Source organism: Quercus robur, chromosome 12, assembly GCF_932294415.1.
Source record: "Quercus robur chromosome 12, dhQueRobu3.1, whole genome shotgun sequence".
NCBI classification, from domain to species: domain Eukaryota; kingdom Viridiplantae; phylum Streptophyta; class Magnoliopsida; order Fagales; family Fagaceae; genus Quercus; species Quercus robur.
Genome location: NC_065545.1, coordinates 38,339,079 through 38,357,486, shown reverse-complemented (window position 1 = coordinate 38,357,486; position 18,408 = coordinate 38,339,079). Strand labels below are relative to the sequence as shown.

Genomic DNA, 18,408 nt, shown 5'->3' with positions numbered 1-18,408 from the left:
AACATAAAATAAAGAATAAGAAATTAAAATTGAGAAATATTGTTACAATATTTTCACAATAAATCTTAAATGGTAGGTTATTATTAGTTAATATTGGTGAGAAAAAAAAATAATTTGTTTACAAATTGAAAAAAATAATTATAATAGTACGTTCAAATTAAAATCAGTATAAATTATCACAATACTTTCACAATAAATCTTAAGTGGTAGGTTATTATTAGCTAATATTGGTGAGAAAAAAATAATTTCACAATATTGATTTAAGTATGAAATAAACTTCCTTATATATACATTGTCCTTTTTGGTAATTTACCTTTCAAACTGCCACTTTTATAAGTGTTAGCCAAACACTCAGCTTTTTCAAAAAGCACTTTTTAACAGCTTTTACCAAACACTCAACTTTTTGAAAAAACACTTTTTCATTATGCACTTTTTGAAAACTCAACTTTTTCATCATGCACTTTTTCAAAAAGCTGAACCAAACTCACCCTTAGTCAGCATATAACCCAAAACTGTTACAAAACTTTATTCTTTTTTGAGAAACACAAAACTAGATTGTTCAATGCCCAAACAATAACAAAACTCAAGATTACCATTTTTCTAAATATCCAGCAACCAAAGGTTTCAATCCTTATTCAAGGATGGAAATTAGGCATGCCCTGAACCTTATAAAACCTTGTCACTAATCAATTAATTAATCAGTCTTCACTAACCCCAGCAACCACATCCATACCTTTTGCATGAGCAATAAACTTCTTACTATAAGAATACACTAGTAGACTCTCTAAAGGTGTTTCTATGTGAGTGGAAGCCCCAAATATAAAAGGGTGCAAAATCAAGACAAATACAAAGATAAAGGGTGTAAAATCAAAACAAATACAAACGTGGTTGTCATTGGGGTGCCAATCTGAAAATTAATGGATAGCTAGGCAAGATGCATTGACAGAAGGGAGCAAATCCAAACGATACCTAACATTGGATTATTTGAGCATCCTTTGCTACAAGGAAGAATCAAAGGGCTTATCCTGATTATTTCTTAAACCCAAAGAATAGAAACTGACCAAATATGAAGCACGTGGTAGAACCATCTACAGTCGACACATAATCACAATACTGTACAATTCTAGGATTCAAGATGTTATTATGCTTCAATCCCACTATACGAAAGATCTTGAGGCAATCCAGATCGATTTTGGAATATGGGATCATAGGAAAATAGACGTACAAATATTTCAATCTCCACACCCATTTTAAGGCAATCTAAAGTCTCAGCAACATTTCCAGTCTCTAGCACCTAATCTCAAAAGAGCCAGCTTTGGTAATATAACGGACCCACTCAACAGTATTGTAGCCACTCTTCTCCCAGACCTGCAGAAAATTTGTAACCCAATGAGGAAAATCATATATTTTTATTTAGGATTGTGTTAACGGACACCGTAAGGTGTCCATTAACAACAACTTTTTTGATTTTTTTCTTCAATGGCGACTCCAAGAGTTTTTCTCAGGGTGTTCCTAGGTGGGTTTGCCCAGTTACAATTTTTTCTTTTTTAGATTTTAGTTGAATTTTTTTTTTTTTTTAGTTTTTTCTTTTTTGCTTGAAAACAATGTTATGAATACCGTTTTAGACCTTGTTTCAGTTTGTTTTGTGGAATGGAATATTTTGTTATCGATCTATTTTGATGTACAGTTTCAGAGTGTTTCGGGGTTTCTAAAAAAAATTTAAAATAATATATATTTATATTTTCTTATACAACATAAAATTATTGATCCAAATAAGTAATCCTTAAATAAAACAAATCATTTAGTTTTTCTTCTTTGACACTCAAATCATTTAGTTATTACATAACAATTACTATTTTAGAATATTAAAACATAAATATGTAATTAAATAATGAAAAACAACAACTAAAAATAGTACAATAAAAGTGTATATATATATATATATATCAAGTATCAACTTAACATTGTTTTTTATTTTTTTATTTTATTTTTTTTTGTCTTTTATAATGTGTATTCACTTACTTTTTAAGGGACCATATACCACAACTCCAATTCAATGCCACGGCCCCATGGCCCCCATCCACCTCTACACTAAAAGACAAGAGCCGAACAGCAATGTCAACAAAATTACATATTTTTATATTTATATACACTTACCCAAACAGTAAAAAACTAATCAATTTATATTGTCAAAAAGAAGACAAACAGTAAAAAACTAAGCAATTTATATGGTCAAACAAAGAAAAAAGCAGAAAAGTTAAGCAATTTATATAATTATATTGTGAAAAGATAAGTCTAAACTCCAAACGGACCAAACACACAAGTCAGACACTCAGACTGAGAATCGAGCATGAGAGAGAGTGAGAGAGAGTGAGAGTGAGAGTCAGAGCAGAGATGAGATAGGGAAAACCGGAAAAGGAAAGAGAACTGAAATACCATCGCCGATCTCCGCATAATGATCAAGCTAACGGTCCAGAACCGTCAGGCCAAGGTGTGAGGTGTCCGTGGTGCCCTCCGCTGCCGCAGCACTAGTCATCAAGGCGGTGAAGGAGCCGGAGCGCAACCGGAAGAAGATGAAGAACATCAAGCACAATGGTAACATCTCGCTCGAGATCGCTAAGGTGATGAAGCCTAGGTCTATAGCAAAGGATTTTTTTTTTTTTTTTTTTTTTTGATAAGTATGGCGAAGGATCTTAGTGGACTGAAGGAGATTCTGGAGCTTAGGGTTTGCTTTAGCCTTTATTGGGGTTTGGTTGTTTTTTTTTTTTTTTTTTTTTTTTTTTTTTTTTTTTTTGAGAATCCGTGGGTTTGCTATTGTTGGGCTTGATGTTGGTTGGGCTTGCCATCTGTTTTTTTTTTTTTTAGAATCCGTGGGCTTGCCATTTGATCTGTTACAATTTTTTTTTTTTTTTTTTTTCAGATTTTAGTTCAAATTTTTTTTTGGGTTTTTTTTTTTCCTTGAAAGGGGAACAAATAAATTTTTTTTTAATTGGAGAGTGTTCCTAATTTTTATCAGGGTGTTCCTAATTTTTTTTTTCAAGGATGAACAAATAAAAAAATTAATTATTATATATAATTTTTTTTTTTTCAGGTCAGGGTGTTCCTGGGAACACCCTGACCATAACATGGCGTCGCCACTATTTTTCTTACAATTTTTTTGTCATTTTCTGTAGTTTTATGTTATTTTTTCAGCTTTATAAGTACTTTTATGTTTTTTTCTTTCATTTATCTCATTTTTTTATTATATAAGACCTACATTAGGGAAATCTTATCAAGCACTACATGGTACTCGTTAACATTTTCCTTTTATTTATAATGTATGGCATACTAAAAATCTAGAAAATTTTCCCTTTTCCAGAAGCTGTGAACATGGGAACCTGCAAAAAAGATGTTTCAAATGGGGGAGGGTGCTTCGACTGGAAAAAAGGTTGTTTGTTAAAGTCGAAAGGATAGCCCTCTTGCTGCCACTGTGTATCACATCTGGAGACACAAAAACAGCAGAGTGCATACTGGTCAGTTTGTGGCAGAGTGGTTAAAGCCAATTTTGAATTATGTTAGGTGAAGAGTGCGTGCTCATGTCCCAACCAAGCGCTCTACTAGTGATGGGGCTATTTGAATTGCTAAGATTCCATGTTTAGCGGGTTCTGGGCCTTCTTAGCTTGTTTTGGCCAAACCTTGTGAGTAGTTAATTAGGTGTTTAGTTGGTTGGCTTGGTTCCTGGTTGAAACTCAGGCTTGGTTGCTTGTTTTGGAACCTAGGCTGCTTATGCAGACATTCTGCTGATGAATATAAAAGAGTATTTTGAGGGATTCAGTAAAAAATTTCATTTAATCTATAATTTTATTTTTTCTAGTTCTTCCCAAATTTTGGGATATGAAAATTTGAAAGTTTGAGGGAATAAAGAGAAATGTATAATCCCTGTCACCCATTCCATTTCTCTCTGCTTAAACTCTAAAATAAGAGAATAAATCTTTAATTTCCTCCATTAAAACTATTAAATAAAGAAGGAGTAGAATATATATGTATATATATATATACATATATATTTTTTTTCCCTTTTCATTCTATTCCTTTCCTTCCTTCCAAACTAGCTATTAGCAAACAACACTTGACACAAACCAAATAGACACCCACGATGGTTAGAAAATTAACTAAGCTAACTAACACTCAAAATGATTAAAAAAAAAAAAAACAAGAGATACTTAACACACAATATAGGATTAGGTTCATATATCTTTAACCATATAAAACTAATTTAGACCCTTTTCATTCTTAAGTTATTAGTGAAACAATTTTTGGGTAAAATATAAAATGAGCTACAATAATTGTGTAAAATAAAAAATTGATATAGAAATAATATTTGAATGAATTATAGTGTAAAATAAATAATCTGATGTAAGTGTTTTTGAAAATTAGTTATGTAAATTTTTTTTTTTTTGGTTAAAACTTAAAATAGACATAAATATTTGCACAAACTGATACATATGCTCTTTCTAATCTTGAATGTACCCAAGAGGCCCTTCCTATACACTTTTCTTTTCTTGTGTTTGAAATTTGATTTTGAGCTTATTTCCCTACTTCGACAATGGTGCATGATGCAATTTACAAAATTGAACTCACATATAATGGCAAGGTTTAGAGAAAATTATCCCCAAATTCAAAAAGTATACATTTAAATGCTTCATAAAAATATAATTTAGTGATAGGCAGCAGAAGGAATTCTTACATACATGGCTAAAAAAGATAAAGAAAATTGCATGTAAGTTCAAAAAATAGGAAGGATAGAGCAATAAGGAATGAAAATATGTGAAGAAGATCAGATAATTCAAATACGGTTTTCATAAGACAGTTTCATAAGTGGGAGGTTGAAGAAAATGAAAGTCATTTTCCCATGAGTTTGGTATTCTTAATTTTATACCCTTTTAGTAATTGATTTAAAGGAAAAGTATTTTGTACTTTCTTTGCATAGCAATTCGAGGAGTAATGTGAATATTTGGTATACTAGTGCAATGACGAGGACTTCATATCAAGAATAAGTGAATAACAATACAATACAAACGTGAATATTTATGAATGGCTAAATTGTAAACTACAATTCTAAAATTTGTTGGTAATTAAACTTTACATCATGAAATTTCAGAATTTAGATTTTATTAATGAAGTTTCATTCATTTTGCATTAGCAACTCCTTCATCCATATTTTCCATTAAATACCATATAAGTTTGTCATGCTTGTTTAGTTCATCCTTTAAAATAATGTCATGTAATTTTTATTATAACATATCATTTTTTTTTTTTTTTTATTTTACTATAAAAATGATGTGGCGTTATCATTTTATTAGAAAAACTAAACATAGGTGACAAGTTTATGTGGAACTTAATAGAAAATATTGATGGAGATCTCCATCAATATTGGAATAAAAACTTCAAGACCAATAATCTAAATTTTGGATTTCAAAAAAAAAAAAAATATATATATATATATATATATTTGGACACATAGCATTTAGGCGGTTGAAAGAACTGAGTTTCAGTTTGGACCCATAGTATGAAAGGCTTCAAGTTGACAAGACAAAATATAAAAGGCAATGAGATCCAAACCCCTGAAAAGAAAAACAAAAAGTGAAAGAAATCGAAACCCTCTGTTTCTCTGTTTCTATTTCTTGCTCCTGCGCTTACACCATGAATCTCTCCCCAATACCCTCGCCCTCATTCCCAATTCTTCTAAAGGTCCTAGCAGTGGTTGTGCTAGTCAGTATCCTTGTCCTTGCTGTCCATGGCGTAGCCCTTGTCATCTGTTGGTTTTGGGAACTTAACCCTGATTATGTTGATCTACTAGCTTATGTCTATCATAGAGTACAGCAACAAGTGCTGGAACTGGAAATGCTACAAATTGGTGGTGAAGTTGATCCTCATGTACGTGACAACTGACAACATACCAGGATGATTTCATTTATACCTTCTAGAGGTCCAAGATTGAATCTTTGTTCCATCGTTCTTGATCTTGTTTATCATCATTTCGTTTTTCAGTATGTGAATTCTGTTTGTATATCATGATTTGTAGGATAGCTAGCTAGCTAGGTACAACAAATTAATGGCTTGATTTCTTGTAACTTTTTTGGAAAAAAACATTTGAATCAACTTCTTTATGAGAAATTGTTTTGATTACACTTGGAAATCTCAATGAATGAAGTTTTCATTTAGAAATCTCAATGTTGAAGAATTATATTCACCCCATTAGTTTTTCTTTATCGTGTATATATGCATGACCTTTACAATGATTTCTTTAATATCTTGATTATTGGGTTGAATGTAGCTAGTCACCATAAATAATGCGGCTCTGGGTCGTTATTTTTTTCATTGTTAATTTAGATGAGCTCCATCCGTGAACCAGGGTGGTTTGGTTTTGGATGTAAGGCTTTTCGGCCACTACTGTGTGTGGTCTATCCTCTTACTTGTGAGGCTTGGTGCTTTGGTCGGTGACATTCTTTAAGTAATCTTGATTTCTGCTCGTATTATTGGGTTGATTAATGCAGCTAGTCACCACAAACAATGGGTATATTTACCATGATTTCTTGAATAAATTTTCTTTGATGATCTCCAACCGCAAGCCCCCTAATGCAGTCCCCCCCCCCCCCCCCCCCCCCAATAAAAAAAGAAAAAAGAAAAAAGCAAAATCATATACATTATGTATCCGTTTGGATACAGTGGGTCATGTACACTGTTCATAGGACCTACAAACCTCTTATTTCAATAAAACTTTCATTAAAAATGGGTTCCACGACACTATTCACACATTTAAAAATTATTTTGTTACATTGTTTTCAATTTTTAGTTTTCAATTTTCAACAAAATAAGCGGTATTCAAACACACCCTAAGTGTGCGTTTGGCTCCAACTTAAAAAACCAACTTATTTTACTATTCAGCTTATTTTTGCTACTATTCATAAGCCCTATTGCACTTTTTAGTACTATTCATGAATTTCACTATACTATTTCAGTTCATTTTTACCTTTATCTACAGTACTTTCAATAAAAAAATTTCAGTTTCAACAAAATAAGCGGATCCAAACAGACCTAAAATATCTCTTCCGAAAGAGCAATTTGTCAAATAGAGAGACAGAATGTGCTGATTGTTCTTTTTTTTCTTTTTTTCTTTTTTTGGCTATTTGGAGTAGTATAAAATTGATTAATGGAAATGAAATGGTGAACTATTTGATGTTTCCTTGATGTATAATTTGTCATGAAAGGAAGTGAATGAAATGGTGAATTGTTGGATGTTTTTTTGGTTTATGTACTGAACACGGGATTCCTTTTAATGTTAATCTAACCTGAATTATAATGTAAAAAAGTTTACCATATATAGACACCGATCAAACTGGCTCAAACCAGCAATGGACCAAGACCAAGTACCAACGGTGATTTTAGGTGGCGTCGCTGTCAGCCATCATAAAGTATATGAAGTATTTCTATAGGAAATGCTATGAGCAGCACAAAGGTTTGCTCTACATGCAATGAAAAAAAAAACTCCTCCCAAAAAAGTGACCAACCACACTGATCGATAGTGTTTGATAATAAAAATAATAATAAAGAAAAATAGATGTAAATCTAGAATAAAATATGAAGAAAAATAGACCTTATTAAGGCTGCGATGTAAATCAAATTCCGAGTGTAAAATGAATGCAAGGGAAAGTGAATTCCCATAAGGAAAATGAAATCCAGGTGTTTGGTTCTGCAATGGAAAATAGTCTAGAAAACGATTTCCGGTGTTTGGTAACATTATGAAAATGCTATTTTCCTACAATTTTTTCACATTTTCTCAACCATTTTCTCAGCTCCCAAACAAATTTTATAAGAGAAAAATTCAAAATCTACACTTAACACAACCAAAATACGACGTACAAAAAGTTCACGCCCTTCCTTATCTCTAAAGATAGGGTGTCCTAACCACCCAACAGCTATTCCATCCCCGTTGTCCATTGAGCCCGCTCTGAATAATCCCCCCTTTGCCGGATCTTTTATTCACAAACTCGGTGAGAGGAGGAAGAAAGAGTGAGAGATTGAGGGAAAGAGAGGATTTGAGTGGATGGAGGCAGCGACAGCCAGTGGGGGTTTGAGAAATGGGTTTGCGGAATGGGTTCGTCGAAGTGGTGGGTTTGATGAATGGGTTCATCGGAGTGGTGGGTTCGTTGGAGTGGGTTTGAGGAATGGGTTTTCTGGGTTTCAGGGATGGGTGTGGTGGGATGCAACCAAATCGAGTTAAGTTTGAACAAGAAAAAATGGAGGAGACGACGAAGCTGGAAGGGACTTCAGATGACGCCTTGTGGTTTGGGCATTGCTCGACGAACGAGCTCGGTCTTGGGTGGGTCGAGGACAAGATCGGTTTTGGGTGGATCGGTCTTGGGTGGTGACGATCTAGACGGCGGCGCCGATGAGCTTCTAGCGGCGACTATGGGTGCGATCTTGCCAGTGCTAGGTGCAACGAGACAGGTGCTTCTGGTGTGATCCCCTTACTGTTTCTCTCTCTCTCTTCTATTTTCCTGGGGTGTAATTCATTTGAAGGTAAAATAAAACCTGAAATGATTTTACACCCTTCAAGCCTTATTTTACAGTCAACGCAGAAAACCAATTCCGTTTGACCCAATTTTCTGTACCTACCAAACACATACGCTGGTGTAAAAGCATTTCCGGAAATGGTTTGAAGCCAAAACAAACGCAGCCTAAGTAGGACTTTTCCAACCAAGGAGGGACATGAATTTGTGGCAGCCTGCTAGCACTGCAAATTTCTTAACTGTTTAGACTTTAGTAAATGGAGGGCTGAAATCGCCAAACGCCAAAGAGATTTTCCTCTTTAGTAGTTTTCTAATTCCATTATCTCTTCTCTCAAAACAAATCAAAAGGAAAAAAATATAATGAAACTTTAAATTTTAATATTGTGGTGTGGCCTTTTTACTTGAAATATCATATAGGAAGGTCAATAGTTTTGTAGTATAGAGAGACAGTTCATATTCCTTTATTAATTAGAAGAAACAGATTTCAAATCATTCATTCTCTATTATGGTAACTATAAATTATCAAAAAAATAAATATGGTGAGATCTCTTTAAAGGCGAAATGAAGTCCATAGACTACAAAGCATTTTTCAACAATTTTCATTAATCAGGTTTTATCGCCAAATTTTACGTAGAGGCATAGAGGTGTGCATTTGTTGGTTGGATTGGGTTTGAGGTATTTCACAACCTTGTCCAACTTTTTTCAGTTGAGAAATCTTCAACCAAAACCCAATCCACGTGGATTGAGCTGGTTTTGTTTAACTTATTGGTTTGTGGCCATTTTTGTCAAGACTAGTACGAAAATTGAGCTTATACTGTTCAATAAATGATTACATATTACACACTAGCAGTACGGCCCATTTGTTTTGTACTCGAAGTGGTCTCCTATGAAGCCACGAACGCTCTCGAGAGAGGAAGAAGCAGAGTTGGCCAGGAGCAATAAGAAGGTTAAGGATAGTCAGCATGCCGAGTTCAGTGAGGGTCCTAGAGAGGACTTTCCTTCGTCGGAGTACCACCGGCAAGACTCCAATACTGGAGTTTCTTTCAAGGACAAGTTAGTGGGTGTTATACTAGGCACGTACGTTAAAGCTTTTGAGTTTGATAACCTTATGGAAGAGGATGAGGAGTCGGACAGCGATAGTGAAGCAGGGAAAGAGAAACTTCGAGAAGGTTGGGTCTCTATCCAGCTGACGAAGGAAACTAAGCAGCGCCTTAGGGGTACCTGGTCGAAGGCCATTATTGTTAAGCTTGTTGGAAGAACCATTGGTCTCTCTTATATGCGCTCCAAACTAACCTACCTATGGAGGCCGACAGGTAGGATGGATTGTGTAGACCTTGGTTATGGGTTTTTTCTGGTAAGGTTCTTCTCCAAGGAAGACCTGGAAGTCGTACTAATGAGGGGACCATGGTTTATAGGAGACCACTTCCTCTCCATTAGACCATGGGAACCTTTCTTTAAACCGTCGACGGCGAATGTCTCTCTTATAGCTGTCTGGGTCAGGCTATGCGAGCTTCCCTTTAAGCTCTATGAGACCGAGGTGCTTAAACAGATTGGTGAATCAGTTGGTAAGGTCCTTAGGATTGATTCTCACACGGCTTTGGAGGCTCGAGGCCAATACGCAAGGTTATGCATTCAGATTGATATTAATAAACCTTTGGTGAACACAATCCTTATCGGTCGTTTCGAACAACCGGTGAGCTATGAAGGTATCCAGAACCTTTGTTTTCCTGTGGTAGACTAGGACATAGAGCTGAAGCCTGTCCTTTCACCATTCGCAAGGGAGTAGAGCAAACGGTCTCTTTGGAGGAAATGCAGGTTGGTTTGGCGGATGCTCCACGCGAAGAGCATGCAGCTCAGCGTGCTTCAGCCAGTAGTGACACACCTAATGTGTGTGAAGCAGCAGAGGAGGAGGGCGTGTACGGACCGTGGATGATAGTGAAGAGGAGGCTTAGTGGGTGCAAAAGGACAAAACCCAGCCTCAGTACGGAAGGTACTGCCATACCAGTCCGTAACCATTCGCCACACTTATCTCCAAAAAACCCGGAACGCATGGGCACGTCACCTAGTGGTCCATTTTTCTCTCAAAGCACACCACGTGTAGGTGTGAAGCAAGGCTATGGGGACCACGTGAGAAAGGGGGCAGCTGGCTGGTCGTCTAAGGCCTCTAGGCTTAGGGAGACGTCTCCTCTGAACCATGAGAATACTTCCAAGTTGGGCCCTTTGAAGAGTAACCCATTACAATGCGATCCTTTTGCTGTAGGTGTGGGCCAAAGCTCTTATTCTGAACCTGGTCCATCAGCCCAGCCTCTTAAGCAAACCCCTGTATCCATTAGGGGTAAAAAAATCCCTTGCCAGGGGCATTCGTCCTAAGCCAGACCTGAACACTTCCGCCACTCATCAATGGAAGCTTTCTTCTGCCGTTCTTACTACCCTCTCGGCTGCCAATGTCTCCCCTCCCAACTCTGAGCTTATCCGCCCCCCTGAAGGAAATTTTGAGTTTGCGACCTTGGAGAAGAATGGATCGGTCCAGCTTAAGGAAAGCAATGCAATCCAGTTTTTTGGAGATCAGCAAGCTGATCTCACTCGCTATGATGGGCAGCAACTTTTCAATCACGTGGGTAATGGAGCGGAAGCTACCGGTTCTCTTTCTAATCTTGGCTTTAGTGAAAGCTTAGAATATGAAGATGTGGGAGATGAGTGTATGGCTTCGGATGAAGGAGATGGAGCCCCTTTCACTGCTTGATTTCTTTTCTCCTCCCTCCCTTCCTCACATTATGAATATCTTAATCTGGAACAGTAGAGGTGCGTTAAAACCGTCTTTTCAGAGCTACATTCACGAGTTATCTTGGAGGCATGATCCAGCCATCCTTGTAGTCATGGAGACCAAATTGGGGGGTAGTAGAGCCAAAGAGATCACAGATAGGCTACCGTTTGATGGGGCCATCCACACTGATACGATTGGGCTTTCTGGCTTCTGTGGAATGATGATAGAGTGGAAGTTGAAGCACTTGCCAAAACAGAGCAAGAGATCCATGTTGAAGTAAAGGTACGTACCTCTAATTTATCCTGGATTTTGTATGCTGTTTATGCTAGTCCTAGGACTAAGGAAAGAAATATTTTATGGAGTAATTTAACTAAGGTTGCATATTTGCACAATAAGCCGTGGATTATGGCGGGTGATTTTAATGAACCGCTGATTGAAGAAGATAAATTTGGAGGCAGGGGGGTTAGTATTAATCGGTCTTTGGCCGTCAAAGATTGTTTGGAAATTTGTAGTATGGTGGATATGGGGTTTTTCGGTCCAAGGTTCACCTAGACAAATAAGAGAGATATCAATAATCTCATTTTAGAGAGGATTGATAGATTTTTTATGAACTCGGCTTGGTGTGTTCTCTACCCGGATGCTAAGGTTACTCATCTCCCCCGCTGTCATTCTGACCACTGTCCGGTTCTTATGGAAATCCTTCCTCACAGAGCAATGCACCTCAATATGCCTTTTAGATTTCAAGATTTCTAGTTGTCGGATTTGTCTTTTCCCAATATTGTTTCAAATGTGTGGGGCAGTAATAGGAACCTGGCGGAGTCTATTGATATTTTCTCCAGGGAGGAAACTATTTGGAACAGAGACCACTTTGGGAATATTCATCAGAAAAAGAGGCAAATTATGGCTAGAATCTATGGCACCCAAAAAGCCTTGTCCAACAATCCATGCACCTTTCTTATTACTCTTGAAAACCAGCTGCAACAAGAGCTTAAGGCAGTCCTGGATCAAGAGAGGGATTTGTGGATGTTGAAGTCCAGGATTAACTGGATGGTTCAAGGAGACCGCAACACTTCCTTCTATCATGTGTCTGCTCTTGCAAGGAGGAAAAGGAATCATATTGCTTCAATCAAGGATGAGGGAGGGAGTTGGATTACAGAGGAGAGAGATGTCATGGAGCATTTTAGAAGAGGCTTCATTTCCCTGTATACCACGTCTCTTGTGGAAGCCTCTCGGTCCCCTAATCATAATGTTGACTGGAGAGTGCAACTCTCTGATGAGGATAAGAATTCCATTGGCGCCTTGGTCACCCCAGAGGAAATTAAGAATGCTCTTTGGTCCATGAAGCCGTATAAGGGTTCGGGTCCGGATGGACTCCATACGGGATTTTTTCAACGTTTTTGGCTCTTGGTTGGGGATTCTATAAGGGAAGAGGTCATAAGAGTCTTCACTTCTAGAAAGGTACCTGCCTACCTTAATAAAACTCTTATTGTCCTGATTCCAAAAATCCAAGGTCCTGAAGTGATTGGAAATTATAGACCCATAAGTCTTTGGAACTCGGTCTACAAGATTATATCTAAAATAATTGTTGCCCGTCTTAGACCTCATTTGGAAAATCTTGTCTCTCCCTGCCAAGCGGCTTTTGTTCCGGGCAGAAGAGGAGCAGATAATGTCGTTATTGTCCAAGAGCTAATCCATACTATAGGGAAAGCTAAGGGAAGGAAATGTTATATGGCCATCAAGATTGACCTAGAAAAGGCCTATGATAAGATTGAATGGAGTTTTATCCGAGATATGCTCATCTATTTCAATTTTCCTGACAACCTCATTGAGCTTATCATGAGCTGTGTTTCCACGATGTCAACATCGATGCTCTTTAATGGTGGCTGTCTTGAGTCTTTCCACCCCTCAAGAGGTATTAGGCAAGGTGACCCCCTATCCCCGTATCTCTTTATTCTGTCATGGAATTTTTGGGCCATCTTATTGAGGAGAAATGTGCTGCTAAGCTTTGGTCTCCGGTGAAAGCTTCTAGGAATGGACCCTCCTTTTCGCATCTTTTTTTTGCAGTTGACCTGGTTCTATTTGCTAGTGCTGATCTGGAAAATTGTCATGCCATCAATGATGTTCTTCAAGAATTTTGTTCAAGTTCTGGGCAGAGTGTGAGTGAAGCTAAGTTGCGTGTTTTCTTCTCCCCAAATCTGGACCCTGACCAAAGAGATCTTTTTTCTGGTATTCTTGGGTTCAGATCAACTCCTAATCTTGGCAAATACTTGGGGTTTCCTTTAAAGCACCCAGGGGATCGTAGTCATGATTTTGGCTTCATTCTAGATAGAGTCAAGAAAAAACTTGCTGGCTGGAAGGCTAACCTTCTCTCTATGGCTGGCCAGTTGGTTCTCATCCACGCCTCCTCCTCTACCGTTCCTAACTATGATATGCAGTATGTGAATCTCCCTAGTAAAATCCTTATCGGTATTGATAGAGTTAATAGAAACTTCCTTTGGGGTTCCTCAGAGCAAGTTAGGAAGATGCATTGGGTTAATTGGAAGGAAGTAACCAAACCTAAGGAGGCAGGTGGTTTGGGGTTGCAATCTGCTAGGGGAAAAAATGCGGCGTTGCTGGCCAAGCTTAATTGGAGGCTATACTCAGAAAATAATGCCCTTTAGGCTAAGGTGCTCAAGTTCAAATACTGCAACAGGCAGAGAGTTAGTTCAAGGAATGCTGCAAATCTCCCGTGTTCCCCTATATGGAAAGGTATCAAGAAAGGTGAGGATACTTTCAAAAAAGGAGTCAAGTGGGTTTCGGGCCATGAAAGCAACTTTAACTTCTGGACGGATTGCTGGTTGAACCTTGGACCCATTAGATCCCGCATCCAAGGTCCTCTCCCTCAAGACTTTGCTGATCTGAAGATTAAAAATGTCTTGTCTTCGAATGATTGGAATTGGGCTGCTATTCCTTTTGATCTCCCCTAGGAAGTGATTTCTGATATCCTGGCTGTCCCCACTCCCCTTGTAGCTAGATGCAGTGACAAGGTGGCTTGGAAATTCTCTCCTAAAGGGGGCTTTGATATGAAGAGTGCCTACTTACTTGCCACGGGCTTAATGGCTGATGAATCTTTTTCAGGTTCTTGGATTTGGAAATTACCTGTTTTACCCAAAATCCAATTGTTCATTTGGAAATGTATGCATCACAGTATAAGTGTTAAGGATTGCCTAGCTAGTAGGGGGATCCCTCTTGATACCACTTGCCCAGTTTGCCACTTAGATTCTGAATCTATCACTCACGCTCTCCGGGATTGCAGGATGATTAAACCTCTTTGGCTCAAGTTAGGTTCTCAATGCTTACAAGCCAACTTCTTCTCTCAGGGTATCAGAGATTGGCTAATAGCAAATGCTAATCTTAAATCCTCTCAAAATGCAACAGGTATTCCCTAGAACATTTTATTCTCCTTTGCTCTCTAGTTGATTTGGAAACAGAGGAACCACATTGTCTTTGCCAACAAGAGAGTTAATCCTTACCTTTTCAAAACTATTTATTCGCAAGCTTCAAAGTTCTTTCTTTGTGCTGTGCAACCTGCTCGTAACAATTTTAAGGTGTTGAGACAAATCCGTTAGGAGAAGCCGGAAGTAGGCTGGGTGAAACTCAACACTGATGCTTCCTCCAACGCTACACTAGGTTCGGCAGCAAGGGGAGGTTTGATAAGAGATGATAGGGGCAACTGGGTGGTTGGTTTCACTAGGAAATTAGGCAGGATTAATAGCTTTACTGCTGAAACCTGGGCGCTCCGTGATGGTTTGCTCCTTTGCTATCAATTGAAGCTCCCAGCTGTCATTGTTGAGCTGGATGCTAAGGCCTTGGTTGATGCCCTTAGCAACCCCTCCTATAGCAATTCAGTGATATCTCCTCTCTTTGATGATTGTAAGCTCTTGGCTAGTCAAATTCCCCATATTCGTTTTAGGCATATCTATCGCGAGGCGAACAAAAGTGCAGATAGATTAGCCTTTTTTGGCCTCTCTCAACTACCGGACTTTGTTGTCCATTCTACCCCGCCTGTGGATTTGGTTTCTTTTGTAACAGATGACTGTCTGGGTGTGGCTTGTAATAGGCTCTGTCCTGCTGTATTGGGTCCTTGCTAGTTTTCTTTAATAATACTTCCCTTTTACCAAAAAAAAAAAACATATTACACAGTTGGATGTAACATTATAGTTTTGTTTTTTTTTTAAATTAAATCTCAAATCCTATAAAAAAAAAGTTTCAAAAAAATTCAAAAAACAAATTTAAAATAAGACTACAAATCTATAATATATCAAATAAACAAACTTATAATAAATCTATATTTTGTAAAATTATTAATAGCATGGGTTAGGTTGGATTAGTTGAACGAAAAATTTTCTCAAAAAAAAAAAAAGCTGAATGAAAATTTTGCCAATGCAAAGTCAACCTAATAACCTAAGCTTGAAAAAAAAAAAAGATTAATCCATCTACGTACCCACGATAAAACCAACCCAAAAAATAAAGTTAGGATTGTGGGTGAATGCACACTCTTAATTCTATCTAGTTCACCTCTTAAATATTTCTCCAACAAGCTAGCTAGCTTTGAGATAGCTAAATTGTCTAATAGTTACAATAATTCATTATACTAAGAGCATTCACAATGAATTTAGCAAAAAATTTCTAGAAGGTCATTTTTCAATTTTAACTACCTATCGTTTTAAATACACATCTCAAAAAACTCTTAATTTTTTTTAAAAAAAATTCTCTGACTTCCAAGTTCCCAACGCCTTTTGAATTTCCTCCTTCATATCCTTAGAAGTAGATTTATTGAAAAAGAGGGAAATTTTGCTTCTATTCCCTTAACTTGTTGACTTAAAATTCTTTCATAAGTTTCTAAAATATTCAGAACCTTTTGGCAATCATTTTGATGCAAATCACGTTATGAAGAACAAAGAGTTTTTATTATTTTCCTTTTCCTATTTGAATTAGGACTTATTTACTCTAGTACTTTGAATTAAAATCCTTTTCCTAGTTGAATTGGGATTTTAGTTGTTTTTCTTTTCCTAGTTAAATTGTTTTTCCTTTCTCAAGTAGAAGTAGGTATATTATTTCTTTTCCTAAAAGGAGTAGGAGAAGTTATTTATGTCATGTGTGTTTTTGAATAAAAGTTTGCTAGAGAGGTTTTCTCTATTATTTTGCCTGTTAGCCTAGTGTTCTTGTAGAACTTAGGTTTAGTGGAAGAGTTGTAGTATTTGTGTGTTATTGATTCTGTTTCTACACGCCTACGCTGCATCAATTGGTATCAGAGCACGGTTAGGTTCCTACCATGGCACGAGGATCACGTGGGGGAAGGCACGCTGCTGTAGATGGTGAGTATGAACGCGATGAGATTCCACGCAATACACAACAAGAGGCACGCTTTCAGCGGATGGAAGAGCTGTTTGAAGTGCTGACAAAGCAGCTTGCTGCCTTAGCCATTGTTAACCAGTCTCGAAACTGTAGTCCAACTCTACGTTTTGTGGAGGAAGATGAGGTAGACTATAATGTTGAGGATGAGATGGAAAATCCGTTTGTTGGACATAGAAGGAGGAGGGAGAAACCCTTGGTTTCATACAATTCAAACAGATGGGAATCTGGGTTCAAATTAGATATTCCAGAGTTCAAAGGTTGTTTACAACCTGAAGAATTCCTAGATTGGGTTGCTGCGGTTGAAGAAATCTTGGAGTTTAAGGAGGTGCTGCAAGACAAAAGATTTTCTTTAGTGGCGACCAAATTCAGAGGACGTGTTGCTGCATGGTGGCAACAATTAAAGCAAAGCCATATTCGCCAAGGTAAATCTAAAATCAATACTTGGGAAAAATTTTTGAAACATATGCGTGTTGCATTCTTACCCCATAATTATATGCATACATTATATCAACAACTACACAATCTTAGGCAAGGTACACAATCTATAGATGAGTATACTCGAGAGTTTTATCAACTTGTAGCTAGAGTTGACCTTGCATATTCGAAAGATCAATTAGTTTCACGTTATATTAGGGGCATGAGGCAACAATTTCAAGATACTTTGAATTTATTTGACCCAATTTATGTACCCAAAACCCATCAGAGAGCTTTGCATTTAAAGAAGACCATGAATAGGAGGACTAACATGGTTTCAAATAGTAGTGGCAACCGACTACCACCAGTAGCTCCTCCTTATGGTGCAACTACACAATCTACACAAGGAAAATGCCAAGTTAATCAAGCTAATCCACAACCCAACCGCACTGCAGCTAGTAGTTCTGGCCCTTGATGTTTCAAGTGTGGTGTGGCAGGGCATAAAATGGCTGATTGCAAGAAGGGTGGCCGGTATGGTAAGGGTTTATTTATTAAGAGTGAAGAATGTACTAATGATCATTTAATTACCTTTAAGCAAGAAGCTGTTTATGATGCTGAAGAGGAAGAGGAGTATGTGCAAGGGGATGATGGCCCTTTGTTAGTTACAAGAAGGGCATGTTTTACACCTCGTAAATCTGAAGGTGAGGATTGGCTCCGAAGCAATATCTTTCAAACTACATATACTATAGGGGGCAAGGTATGTAGACTTGTTATTGATTCTAAAAGCTGTGAGAATGTGGTATCAGAAGAGGCTGTTCAAAAATTGGGATTGGCAACAGAGAAGCACCCTAACCCTTACAAACTATCTTGGCTTAAAAATGGCAATGAGGTAACTGTATCTAAACATTGCTTGGTTTCTTTTTCTATTGGGTTGAAATATAAGGATAATGCAAGGTGTGATGTGGTAGTTATGGATGCATGTCATCTTCTCCTTGGTAGACCATGGCAATATGATAGAGAGGTTCAACATGATGGTAGGAAGAATACATACAGTTTCATGTTTGGTAGCACAAAAATTGTGTTGTTGCCTTGTAAGGAGATCGAACCTAAGCCAACTTCAGGAGGGGGTAAGAACCTCTTAACTAAAAGGGCATTTGTTGAAGAGATGTTTGATTCGGGGTTGGTGTTTGTATTGTTAGGAAATGAGAGCTCAAAGGGTAGTGTAGTACCAGAGGCTGTGAAATCTTTATTAGATGAATTTGCAAATGTATTTCCTAATGA

General features: G+C 37.5%; 1 protein-coding gene across 1 annotated transcript in view; it reads right to left on the bottom strand.

Annotated features, from left to right (window-relative positions):
- Positions 1–1,114: 1,114 nt before the first annotated feature.
- The window catches only part of LOC126710620 (AP-2 complex subunit mu), an 80,335-nt gene continuing 63,041 nt past the window's right edge, over positions 1,115–18,408 (bottom strand). The window contains exon 13 of the mRNA XM_050411182.1: positions 1,115–1,368. Within this exon, the coding sequence (XP_050267139.1) occupies positions 1,288–1,368 (81 nt within the window). The 3' untranslated portion in view covers positions 1,115–1,287. The remainder of the gene's footprint in view (positions 1,369–18,408) is intronic.